This window comes from Cetorhinus maximus, chromosome 3 (genome assembly GCF_964194155.1).
Source record: "Cetorhinus maximus chromosome 3, sCetMax3.hap1.1, whole genome shotgun sequence".
In the NCBI taxonomy this organism is placed as follows: Eukaryota; Metazoa; Chordata; class Chondrichthyes; order Lamniformes; family Cetorhinidae; genus Cetorhinus; species Cetorhinus maximus.
The window spans coordinates 123,674,602-123,688,272 of NC_135881.1; the positions used below are offsets into that span (position 1 = coordinate 123,674,602).

At 35.1% G+C, this 13,671-nt stretch overlaps 1 protein-coding gene across 4 annotated transcripts in view; it reads right to left on the minus strand.

Annotated features, from left to right (window-relative positions):
- The window catches only part of igf2bp3 (insulin-like growth factor 2 mRNA binding protein 3), a 157,487-nt gene extending 147,366 nt beyond the window's left edge, over positions 1 to 10,121 (minus strand). For all 4 annotated transcript variants that reach the window (XM_078538885.1, XM_078538884.1, XM_078538882.1 and 1 more), the window contains exons 1-2: positions 9,642 to 10,121; positions 8,577 to 8,637 (exon numbers count right to left, since the gene is read on the minus strand). In XM_078538885.1, the coding sequence (XP_078395011.1) occupies positions 8,577 to 8,637; positions 9,642 to 9,816 (236 nt within the window). In that variant the 5' untranslated portion in view covers positions 9,817 to 10,121. The remainder of the gene's footprint in view (positions 1 to 8,576; positions 8,638 to 9,641) is intronic.
- Between the last annotated feature and the right edge of the window lie 3,550 nt (positions 10,122 to 13,671).

The window sequence follows — 13,671 nt, forward strand, 5'->3', positions numbered from 1 at the left end:
TGACTGGCTAATGTTGAGGTACTCAGAACTGCCTAGTGCAATCATACCCTGGCATAAAGAGCAAAAACTGGTGTTTATATAACACTTAAAACATATTACACCTTGGGATGTACTATCAACAAAAAAAACCTCATGAGCCACACAATAGGGTAGATAACCAAAAGCCTGAGTAAAGAAGTAGGGTCTGGAGAGCCTCTGCAAGGAGGAAAGAGAGGCAGAGGTTTTGGAAGGGAATAGGCAAAGTTTTCAATAGGGGAGGAGAAACTGAGCACATGAACAAGCTTGACATAAACATAAATTTATTTTACCACCAACATTTGAATTTTTCTACATTAGTCTGTTTGATCAGAGGTATTTCTTGATCATATTAAGCATCATGTTAGATGATGATCTTTAAATATTTAGGAATAGATCAAACCTGACTAGCAATTTGAATTACAACAGCGAATTCCAGTTTTACCTTGGATTTGAACAATTACAACATGCAGACGAATTGTAAAGGAACTTCAAATTCAGGAAAGCAGCACATCAACTTTTGAAATGCTTATTTTAAGTTCTCAGCAGCTGTTATGATTGAATTGTATTAATGACTCATTCTTAATAGGTTTACAAAATTTACCTACAAAACCTTTACATTCTCTATCACCTCTGCAAGATTTCAAGCAATATGCAACTCAAGTAGTCAGATAAAAAAAAAATCATTTGCACATTACAATTTAAAATTTGATCAAAACTCACGTCACTTCATTTCCAAAGATGCAGAATTGATCATTTTAAAACGTTGTCTCACACTGCACTGACACATTTAAAACAGCCCGTCAATTTAAAATTTTTCTAAAACTAGTATCCATTTTAATTCTTGACACTGGAGTTACAAGTGAATGGTAAACTATATTTTATTGCACTACAAAGCTGGTACTTTTGGATAACTTCAAGCTGATCTTTTTGCTATAAACAAAAGCTTCAATGGATACAACTATTTTAAATTAGATGCTTGCTAAAAACTAAGTTTTTTTTAGATACAGTATTATTCATTTTAGTGTAACATTGTTTACAAGGTGGAGTTTTACATACAAGAGACAGGTCTTAAATCAAGTTGAGGTATCTAGGCTTTTTAAAAAAAGAAAAAAATTCAACCTTGTATAAAATATAAGACTGAACAACTTGTAGACTATATATCCATTCCCAGTGTAATTAAGTTATGCAAATGAAAAAGATCGTTAGAAAGTTGGTAAATTGGCCATCTTTGTATTGTATGGAAAGGACATACAAATCACATTTTTACAATTGGATTGTGTCAGAGATGGCCATTTCCTTGTGGTTTTAATATTATATAACTTGCTGCCTCAAGTCCACAGCCATATATCCAGTTTTGATTTGTGAAATGACCATGTCAAGTATTAATAAGTACAGTAATTTGTGCACGCAGATTCCCAGAGTTTGAGATTCTTGATATTAGCAGTCAATAAATTGAGCCTGAAGAGTTGAATACATTGATGTTTATCAAATCAGTACAAGAACAAAATCACATTTCTGAACATAGACGAATGTTAAATGAAGTTACATAGCTCATGTTTCAGCCTTTTGTAAAAAGAATGTATGTGGTGTACAGGAATCCAAACCACGCATGATGAATGCCACTTAACTATGCTTTATATTCTAATGATTACAAAGTTACAGGAAATACTCTTTATTTACATCTCAAGTAGCTACAGCAGTATCATTTCAATTTTAGTAAATACCAAAACATATCGCATATGTTAACCAGGTTCCACATCTTTAGAATTTTGCCCTTGTATACTGCACATACAGTATAAACAACAGATACAGAAAAGGCAGGTAAATGGATCCAGACAATTTTCAGTGGTTAAGAGAATGTGGCTATGCTCACTACACTCAACCTTGAGACAGTTATAAAATAAACTCAAGCAGAAGTTAGAACTTATGCTACACTCTGGCTTTCAGTTTTATAATTGTTAAAGTTGCATTGTAATTAAATGCTTACAAACTTTTCTGTAGTGCACCATTAATTTTTGAACTGTTCTATTACATATTCCATTAGCAAAGAACATCAACACATGCTTTCATTGTCCTGTGTCACATCAGATATGGCTTATCAATTCAATTTGAACTAAATATCCAAAACACAGCTGTATATTGGAAGATTTCTAAATTAGATTTTGATGCAACTTCAATACGGAATTAAAAATATTAAAATGACAGGAGGATTCCAAATGTAAGCCATATTGCCATACAATCTGTATCCCACAAATTTTGTTCTAAATAGCTTTGAAATATTATTTTATCACTGCAACACATCAATTTTCAGAAATGTCAAGTATGAACAATCACACAAAAATAACTAGGTATTTCAAAAGATTCATATAGATTTTGGTGAAGCTGTTACTAACTGCACTTTACCTGAAGCATGATCATGTGCCTCTCCTAGATTAATTTACCAGTTCAGAGTGGAAATATTCATTTGGATACTGTTATAGTTTCCAAATTTAAAAAAAAGAATCACATTTGCAACTGACTGCAATACAGTAACACCAAATCCATAAGTAAGTGTTAACCTTTTCACATTTTCCAACTATCTAGGAAAGGCACAGGATCATGCTTCAAGTGAAGTGTAGTTAATAACAGACAAATCAAAATTGTTACCAAGATTAGCCACTCCTACGTTTGTAAGAGAAAGCCATTAATAAACCAAGCCATACCATTTATTACTGGTAAGCAAAAATTTCACTGATGAAAGCTATTTTAATTGTAGCCATTTGCTCATTCCTACAATATAGGAATGACTACCATGGGTACATTGTAAAGGTGAAAATACCCAGAAAAGATAGTTTACATTTGTTTTTGCCTGCTTTCTGGTACAAATGAGGAAATTGATCCCCTGTCACTCAAAAGATGTCCTCAGTGTATGCAATCTCTCCACAGCTTCCTTTAAGCCAAGAAGGAAAACAATTAGTAAGTTGTACCCTATTCATGGTTTAAAAATCACTTTATGCAAACCTTCATAATTGAACCCAAATAATATTTAGAAATCTAGGATAGATTAATATTAAAGTTTTGAAAGAAAACCCAAGACATTTGACCAAGTGTGTTAAAGAGGTGGTTCAGGAAAATCAAAACTTTAGACCACACATGAGCAACCCTCCACAGAGATGTTATTGCAGTCAGGCTGGATCCAGGAATCTGATCCAATTTCTATTGCCCTATCCCTAAAAATAATTTTGATCAATTAGATCCAAGACATGGTTAAACTTACAAGTGACTGCATACTATTGAAACTTATGATATGCACTTTTAAAACCTATGTCTAAAATAGGTCTCATTGAATTCAAAGACAACACTAAAGTTAACTGTAGGAAATTTGTAACGGAAATAAGCCACCAGATTGAAAATAAAATACATACAAGGTGAACAATGAAACCAGTCTTAAAATACAATGAAGAGCTGTTAAGCAGTTTGTGTCACTACACTGAACAAACTTGTCAGATTATACTGACCATTCTCTCTGCATTTAGCAAATTGTTGCTCTAAGACTACACCACAGCATGGACACTTCTACCACACTTAAGACTTAAACATGTGCCATAAACAGCATTAAACGAGTGATATGACAAAAAAAAGCTTATTTCCAAAATTTTAACCCCAAAATAGCTACAAAACAACAAATAGATAGTGGCTGTAGGAAGCCACACAGACATCCTGCATAGTACTATTCAACAATTAAAAGCAGTTCAGCTGCCTAGAATGCAATGGCTGCCCTCTTCACTGATTGTAGTCAGAGGTCAAGGAGGAAGTAACCCTAGACAGAGGAAAGAACACCCACTTCACAGACATTTTTCATTACTTTACAGATACAGCAAATCAATTTGGGCCTCAAGCTTCCCTCACCAAGATGCACACAAAGCAAGTGTTTTTTTTAAATAAAGTGTTTACAATTTCCTTCCAGGAAAATAAATAGCACTGTTTAGAGAATACTTTGTTCACATAGTTATATGAATAATACTATCAAAATTCTGAAGAGACAGATTTTAACCCCAGGTGCAAGTGTCAGATCTGCACCCATCCCCCCAAACTAAACTGCCCATTGCACAACAAATGACAGCAGGCTGTTTGCATAATCAGATTGCGAGCATGTACATCGTCCACTGGACACCAGCTGCTGTGATATCAAGCAAAGACTATAGAACTCTGCTACAAACATCAAAATGAGAGAGACATACACAAGTTTGAATGAGATGGGAAGTGTGTATGTATGTATGAGTAGAATATCAGTTGGGAATTAAAGTTAAGTGAGTTACAATCATTGGTTATCTATTGTCTCAATTTCTTCCTAGTAACAGCTTGTCCTGCAAATGCTAATTGAAAAAACCTGCAAATCTGATAAATATGTATTGTTTGGATGTGCATTTTGAAAATTTTTTTAAAAGCATATAATCACACGAGGCCTAAAAGACATCTTAAAAGGTTTAACCCTCCCCCATTACATACTCCCACCCTTCTACCAAGTAAGCTTTGACCATGCCCTCTCCAATAACAGTGAGCAGTCTTTCATCCTTTTAACGCTTCACTAAGTGCTCTATGGCACCATATTCCCAACCTGCCTTTCACAGCAGGTACAAAGGTCGCTTTTGCAATGGTGGGCGTACCCACGTCAGTTCTGAACGTTCAACGCGAGCTGGAATGCAGTGACTGCTGGGCCCAAGAATTTCACTTTGAATAACAAATTAAGCACACTTTGTCCTGATTGGTCCTCTGGCCTCAACACAACTTTATGGAAACCCTTACTAACACCACCTCTTGACCTTTCTTTACGTGATGAGGATGTGGATTAGCAGTACCCCACTCAATTGCCTCCAAACCTCGAGGCAATGTGAACACAACGAGGGAAGCTACTTGCTGCTCAACTATGCACATCAAGTCACAAGAGAGAAAAAATACTAGATAATTCAAACTGAATTTCCCAACTTGAAACATGAAAAAAATGCAGGACTCTGGCATTTGGATAAATATGCACATTGTGCATTGATGAAAACTGAGCAGGAAGACCAGGGTGAAACAGCTGCATATATCAATTGTTGGTCTGTTATAAGTAAAGCAAGTTTTTTTTGCCCATTTGCAATTGCTGATGAGATCTAATAAACTCCTACACAAAGCAAAGTTTGAAAAAAATAAATTGCACAAAACAAAACAAGTAAAGAGAATGCAAATACCAAAAGGTATGTTCACTAATTCAGTCCTTCGGACCAAAGTGAATATTTGTGTAGGAAAGGCTTTAAGTACAGCTCACAGAATTCACATACCAGCAAACTGGGTGGGCTCCTGTACTGGTACATATGCAAGATTCCAAATACTGCCAAAGTAAAGTTATTGAGTAAAGTTAACTAACTGATCAATCTTATTCCACAGTCATTGATTTCATATGTAAATCAATCAGACCCAATGGACGCAAGGAAGTTACATAAACAATTCTTCAAATATTAAACTGATTTTTCTTTGACAGTATTTTGGCAGCATACCTAGATGAGTTCAATTTTTTTTTAAATGGTTAAAAACCCCAAATCCACATAATGCTTTTCAACATGTACAACAACTTGCATTTATATAGCATCTTTAACATAATTAAAGGTCTCCCCTTTAAATATGGAATATTTTTACAGATAATCAGAAAATGAAATATTAACTGTCAATTTTGGACTTATGGAAAAGAGATATACATATTTCAAATATTCTGAACTTCTTTTCTATGTGCATAATCAGCAAGTACCTTATCACAAATTTAGCTGAGGGCACAATTGTTTGGCCCAAGAATTTCTTCATACCCATCATTTTATCTTCAACAAATGGTGATTATACTTGAGATAGAACTGACATTGTTAACTCTTTCCCTTCCCCCAACCACCACCACCCAAGATAAAGTCTCCCTCCATTGCTCCAAAGAGGGCAACTGAAATTCATACATCGACTTCAAACTCATCAAGATTGGTATTTGACCTTGAGGCCGGCAAAAGGATACCAGAGTTTTCCTCACGTTACTGGACCAGATTTTTTAAAAAAACTTCTGGAAACCAAGCAATCTTCTGAAATTTTTTACTCTTTCTTACTCATTTAATTGTTTTAATTTCAACATGGGAACTGCTAAAGATGATGTTTATTTTCAATTGTGATTATATTGTACTACAGCACTAATGGAACTCCAGCTGTATAATGCAAAACATGGCCAAACACAAACTGTTTTTGCAAACTACAAAAGCACACTACCTGCCAATAGAGCCCTGCATGTGCCTGTTTACATGCATGTGAAGTTTCACTTCTGGAAATAAAGTCTCCAGAAAAGACTGTTTCATCATGTCCAGTATTTGTGTGTTTATTTTAATGAATGGAGTGCTGGGGGGCTCCAATGAGTGATAATAGCAATTTTAAACACAGTTTTTTATCCAGATTCAAGGTATACTAAACCAACGTGACACTCAAGATGGCCTCCGAGGAGACTGCAGACTGCACCCTTTTAGTATGCACATTGGTGATTAATGCCAGAATTATATGTCCATTTTCATATCTGTGCAAAGATGTTTCAACTGTGCACTAGCAATAAAGGGACACCCATTACCTAAAATTAAGGCTTCAGAAAATATAACATGATAATTGTGTTTTCAAATAGGCGCACATTATATTCTACATTTCAGAACATATTTAGCCATATGAAGTTCATAAACACTACTGCTCATTTATAACTCAAACAATGGCTTTTAAACCAGACCAAAACAAAAATGGGCACAAATTTTAAACAGGTGATGCAAGGACAAGAATCAAAAATTTAAAATTACAAGCATCAGTTGATACTACAGATCCGGATTTGTTTTTAATCTTGCTAATTTAGAACCAAGCAGATGGTAAAATCAGTACTAAGATTGACAGTATATATCCTTGAAAACTTCAATGTTTAAGATTGAACTAACATTTTCTGATGATTTAAAAGAACAATTCAATCACAAAAGAATAGAACTAAGAAATTAATTTGGTTCACAACTATTCAATCAAAACTAAACCAAGAACCTTAATACAAAATATTAGTAAAATGATCAGAATAGTTGTACAGTTCCTACTCTATGCTAGGAAAGCATAATAACTTGCTTAAATAAATGGAAAAACTTATTACTAACCAATTTTCATTCAGAGCTAGATGAAGTTACTTTAAAAGCATTAAATGATTCATTAAACAAATCAGTCTCATTTTACATCTAGTTTTAAATGGCATCATTCGTGAAGTTACATAATTTTTGGATGCAGATCTTCATGCTCCTGAACATGAAATATTTTAAATTCCTGGGCGATTTGCAAATAAAATAGAAGAGTACTGAAAATTGATAATTTAGTCATGTTGCACTAATTAAATGCAGAGGGCATTGAATAAAAGTAGTTTGAACTCAACCTACACTAATGTGGAAGAATGGGGTGAGGAAAAGAGTCATCACACAGGAAGCTACCTAAAGGCCCTCCCATGCTGAATTTTGCCCATTCAACCATTTATATCTCTTAAAACGTAGCATTTCCAGCAACCTTAGGACTCTACAGAAAATAGTCAAATTACATTGAACTATAAGCTTTAGCACAAAGAGTGGAGGCTTACTTTGAAGATTAGATAAAATTGCTCTCATTTTAAATCATGTATTCAACATTTTTTGTACAGAGGAAAAACACTAGAGGAAGATATCATATCCCAGTCAAAAATAAAAGCAGTAAATTGGTACAATATCCCATCACAAACAATTCAACTTGTAAAAATTCATATGGAACGTTTAAACCAATGGTGATCTTTATTTTTTTTTAAAATGCAACAGTTGACATTACTTTCTAAAGCTATTACTCTAACTCTTGTTTGTTTTAAGACGGTCAAAACGGTCCCAAAGACTGAAAAATTAATGTTTAACTCCAACACTTGAAGATTTAACACCCCTAGATGCAGTCCATCAGTTATATATTTGGGAAACAGCATTTTTGAATAATCCTATAGCATTTAATTTTAAACGCGACCAATAATCGATTGCACATTAGCGTTTAAGTGAACCGCCTCTGAGAACATACCTTTCCTTGTATATCACACCATCTCACCTACATTCGTGTACAAGAGGAAACATTTGATTGTGATATTCGTTTTTTTTTGCTCTTAAATTGAGAACTCCTCACGTGCTTGTCGGTTAGCAGAATACAAGACATCTCAGATCATTTCCTGCTGACGCCCAAACTTCTCAGAAATACTGCATCAGGTCTTAGTTTTAGTTAAAAACTTATTTTGGCTTCTCGAATCAAATGCAGTTTTAATCAAATTCCCGAGCAATTTAAAGAAACACAAGTGATTAACTATAAACAAGATACAAACCCCAAAATAGACATAAAAAGTACCAAGTTCAGACAGTAATTAGATGCCAAATTAAGCACACCAAGTCCAGAGACTCGTACGGTTTACATAACACTTAATTCCAAACATATATAATCAATAGAAAGTCTTTTTTAGTTTAATTCTGTTCGGATAGAAACCTGACACGAATTAAACCTTTTACCTTTGTCGTTTAGGAACGGAATGCTCCACTTCTATGGATTTTCCGTGCAGCTCCACTTTACCTGAGGCAATACATAAAATACAAGGCGGTGTGTTAAACACTTAAAAACATTTAAAATTGACCGTTTTTAGTGCATTGATCCTCAACGTTAAGTTTGTGTCTGATCAACAACTTGCAAGGCAACTACGTTACAAATCTCGGAATCCGGGTAACAAGAAATTTCGGTGTAAATGTAAGGAGTCAGTCAACTGCAATCCCGAAACTGATGTAAACAAGTACACTTTGGGGGGAGAAAAATAAAGACGTGGTCTCAATTGTTCTGTAGCCTAATTTTCAGCCATGTTTCTAGTGGTCGAGTCCTAAAGGACACTTTTGGGACTCAGTATGGCCGACTAGAAACGCATTCGCGCTGTCGGACGATACGAACAAAAATAACACTGATATTGTCAATGGTTTTTTGATAGTGAGCTTTCGTTTCTGTCTATTTTTTTAATAGTATAAAAACTGAAGTGCGTGCTCCTTTCCCAGGCGCGCATTGATTTGAATGGTGGCTCCGAGGTGCCGCCTGGATTGTTAAAGGCCTACAAATACCAAGAAGGTGCAGCAACACGGGCTGAATTCTCCAATACTGTCTTAAACCCAGTGCAGCTCCACTAGTTTAATAAGGAACGAGTAAATCATAAAGCATCCTGCACAGAATGCATCTTCCTTTAGTTACTGCCAAAGCCACTGAGCACTGTAAATATTTAACAAATTGGGAAAAAGACCGCGTGCAGATACAGGATACACCCGGGTCCACCAAAAAGAGTTTAAAATTAAAATTAATAATTTCTTCAGCGAAAAGCCTGAAGAAAGTGCCGTTTAAGCAGTGCTCCTGCAAATGGGTATTTCTCAAACACTCGGGAATGAGGAGCCTCCTCCTCCCCCCACCCCCCCCCCCCCGAGTCAGTTTTGTGCGAAACTGGTGCGCAAGGAGCTGTTTTAGGCCTCTCACCAAACAAGGTTTACGACTACTTGCCTCAGAATTTGAGATTATACTGGAGTATACGGGATTAAATTGCTTACCTGACAGTGTATCTATAGCCTTCATAGCACAGTTATCATCTGGGCAATCGACAAAAGCATAACCAGTTTTCACCAAAAACTGTCCAGTGAAGGGAATCTTCCATTCCTTGAACAGACTTTCCAAGTCCACAGTGGTTACGTTTTCGGTAAGATTCCCAATATAGAGCTTGTTCATGTTGCTAAAACTCCAAAAAAAGCAAAGATCTTTCCGCCTTTATCTTCCCCTTTGGAGAAATAATCGGTCGATTTAAATACAAAAGATGGGAGGGGGGTGAAAGAGTTCTCACAAAATAAACACGATGATAAAATAAATTCCCAGAACAAGTAGTATTAGCAGTCTAGAATGGCGGGCTGCAGAAAGAGAGAAAAAACTATTTTTTGTCTTTCCCCCAAAACCCCTTTCGCAAACAGGCTGTGAAAATGTCACACTACGTTACTAATAGCACCGCCTCTGAATAAAATGCAGCTCCAAAAAATCCCTGAATATTCCGGCTGAATGAGCCACGTGGTCAAACTATACATCAACTTCTCACGTGAGGAATGCCAGCTATTCAATGATACTGGGAGAGAGAGGGAGGGACAAGTTTTGCTCCGTGAATCCGAGAAACATATTGATTGTGGAATAACAGTTGTTGGAGCATTCTCCTTTTTTTTCCCTCTTCCCCCTTTCCGCCTTCTCATTCGCACACAGCCCGACTCTTGGATCCTATCAAGCGTCTTCAGCCTCGCTACCACTGACCAAGTTTTTTTTCTCTCTGCCTACAAAGTTCATTCATTGGTTTAAATCAGGCTTCCATTTACAAGGGCGATGGCGCGAAAATTCTCCTGACTGCTGCAGTTCTTCAATGTGGTGGTTGCGCGAGTTACCAGTGGTGGGGGTTGGTGGTGTCGGGGGCGAGGGGGAGGGTAGTGTATTTTCGTAGTGATCTGTTCATCCTGTGCTTTCCCCTCCCCGTTGAAGCTGAATAATGTAGAAAGGACACCACGTTCAGGAGATGTGTAACAGGAGATGTATAATGCGTCGCCATCAAAACCGAAGCGTTGCAATGGCTGCTCCTTAATAAATAAGGCGTAAATACTTTTCATGTTAAAATCTGTAAGCTACATTTTTTCCCCCAGATTTGGGGGGGGTTGGTGGGACCCACCAAAAAGATAATTACATTATTGCATCGAAATGTTAGTCGAAAAAGATCTTTTGAAAGTTCTAGCAGTTTCGCCGCTTTCTCATTCTATTCGAGCTAAAGAACCCGGTTCACTGTTGTTCACACAAGACAACGTTGCCGTTTTAAAATATTGGAACTAAAGGTCTTTGTATTTGAAAGGTGGTTGGTTTTAACGTTTGCTCACAGATGCGTTGGAGTAAGTTGTTAAATTAGCGAACCAGATCTCTTTGTAATAACTCGTGCTTGAGCCGTCGTTCGTGCAGATTTCTTTTTAAATGGAGTGTTTTCGTTTTTAGCGAAGGAAGTAAAAAAAGTTAACTAAATTCACATTGCACGACTTTATTGGCGGAAGTGTTCGGAACGAACGAAAATCTACATCCGAAATTCAAACCCGTTTCCTTTTCTTTGTTGGCAGGCGCGAACGTAAGAAATTTGGTATTGCCGATTTAAAATTGTTTAAAGCTAAATCGCCCTTTAGCGACAAAGCTAACGATTCCCCCGGCGTGAGAGGGGAAGCTTCCCTATAAAAAGAAAATAATCGTTCATAGATGAATTTGTACTTTGCGATCATTCTTCATGATTAAAGCTGTCTACTTTAATTGACTAGATAATGTGCAGCGTTTTCGCGCATATCACGCTTTTATATATTTAAAATTGAACTAAAACGTGCAAATAAAACGCATTTCGTTCACGTTAGCTCCTGTTAAATCTTTTGTTTCGATTCTGTATTCCGTTTGCCTAACAGTTTTTCCTGGAAAATTCTAACAATCCTTGCAAAGTTAAAATATGTCGATTTGGAGTAAAGGGTGTGCATGTTTGGTTCTAAACCATATGAAGGTGTGATTTGTTGGTGTAATTAAAAAAATGTTGTAAATTATTTGTATTTTCAAGCCAAGAAAAGCTATCGTTAATCCGATTGAATATTTAATCTATATAATTACTGTATAGTTTGTTGCATCGTGGAAAATGACTGCCGCGGAGTGAGCAAATAAAACATTTCACATGTTCCAGAAAGCTCGCAAAAATATTAAAATATCGACTTAATTTGGTTACCATATTAAATGATCAATTCGAGCACCAATGCTCTACTTTAAATAAAGGAAGATCCAAAATGGGGGGAGGGGCAACTGGAAAGTAGGACCTTGTTTGAGCTGCATTGTTAAAAATATGTTACCAAAAATTGCCTGGCGCAAACTTAATATAGTATGAACAGATTATAACATCCAAGACCTGACACTTTGTAGAAAAACTAGTTTAATATGTTTCATTGTAGCAGTGGTATCTATTTAAATCTTTGTTCTACCAATCGTCGGTTCAAACTCTCTACATTTGCTTAAGGCTTTCTCTGTATTCCCAACAATCATCAAATTCACTAGAAACAGTTTTAAATACCAGAGATATTTTATTTTGAAATTTATCAAAAACTGATAAAATCTAAACTTTTAATAACGTACTGCCTTTTAAATGGTGATATAATTTTTCATTTTCAAATGAAAATGTAAACTGGCTTGTTCAGTCCTTGTCAACTTTCAATTAACGTAAACTAATTCAACTAATTGTAATGTTTCAATGCTGGAATCCATAAAACATGCCTTCAAAATAGTAAAATGCTCCTGCATAAACAAGTTACAATCTTGCTTTCTATATAAAAAAAAATTAGAAATGGGGGAGCTATCCTCTAAAATTTAAGAAAATATAAACCAACAACTAGCTGTTAGAGCCTCTATAAATTTCTGAAAATCTTGTTAGTAAGGTCTGAATTTTTGGCCATAATCTTTTAAAATCAGTTTTTAAATGTTGAATTGGCAAACTGATTTTTCACTAGAACATATCGAATTTTGTTTTGAGTATTACACTTGTCATTATTTGAGTAGACATTGTAGTCTCTACTAACAATAAAAATACAATTACTTAAAATGCCAAACAATTTCAAAAGTTGTATAAAACCAACATTGCACAAGGATAAATGAAGTGAAAATTAATAAACCTGATGGGGAAAAAACATTTGCGCATTATAAATATATATGCTTGTGATTAAAAGCCTAACTCTAATTTATTGTAGCCAAGGCAATTTTGATAATGGACTTAACTAATCAATTATTTTATATTAAAGTATAACTTTCTACTGACTTTCTACATTCATAACTCCAAACAAAATTAATTTTATTTATAATTTAAGGTATTGTAAGCATTGTACACAGCAGCATATTTGCTTTCACCACTTACTGAAAAATTAATGTTACAAATGTATTGAGTGCATGGTAAATAATTAGATTATTGAAACTTTATCAAAACCCCATTGTCTATTTAATACTGTAACATTAGGAAAGCTCTCAAACTTTTGATGGAAAAGTAATTTGAAAATCATTTGGAATATTTATCAAAAATCAGATTGTGTCCTTTCTGGTTTTTTTGTGCCTCTTTTCTGTCAAAATGTGAAAAACCTTTTATATTTTAAGGAATAATGCAACTAGATGTTATGAAAACACGTTAATACCAAATTTGGATTTATTGTTTGGGTGTATAATTGGCACATTGCTATCCATATAACTGGTTTAGGTCTAGACAGGTTCAAATTAGATTTGATTACTCAAACTTGATTTTACTTTTAATTCTAAAAACAATTAAAAATGGATAAAATTGAGTGAGCCATGTCCTTATGTATAAGATTAATCAGAATTAGGGTTTTCTCTTAGTTCAAGACACTTTTATTCACGTTATCCAAAATTGATACTCATTTCGTTGTCCAATGGAGCTTTGGCTTTCCTTACTATAGCTTTTAATTATGAGTTATGAAGATATCGAATTAACTTTACTGATCATTTTGTAATTACTTTCACAACTATAGAACTATTGAATTGTCCACT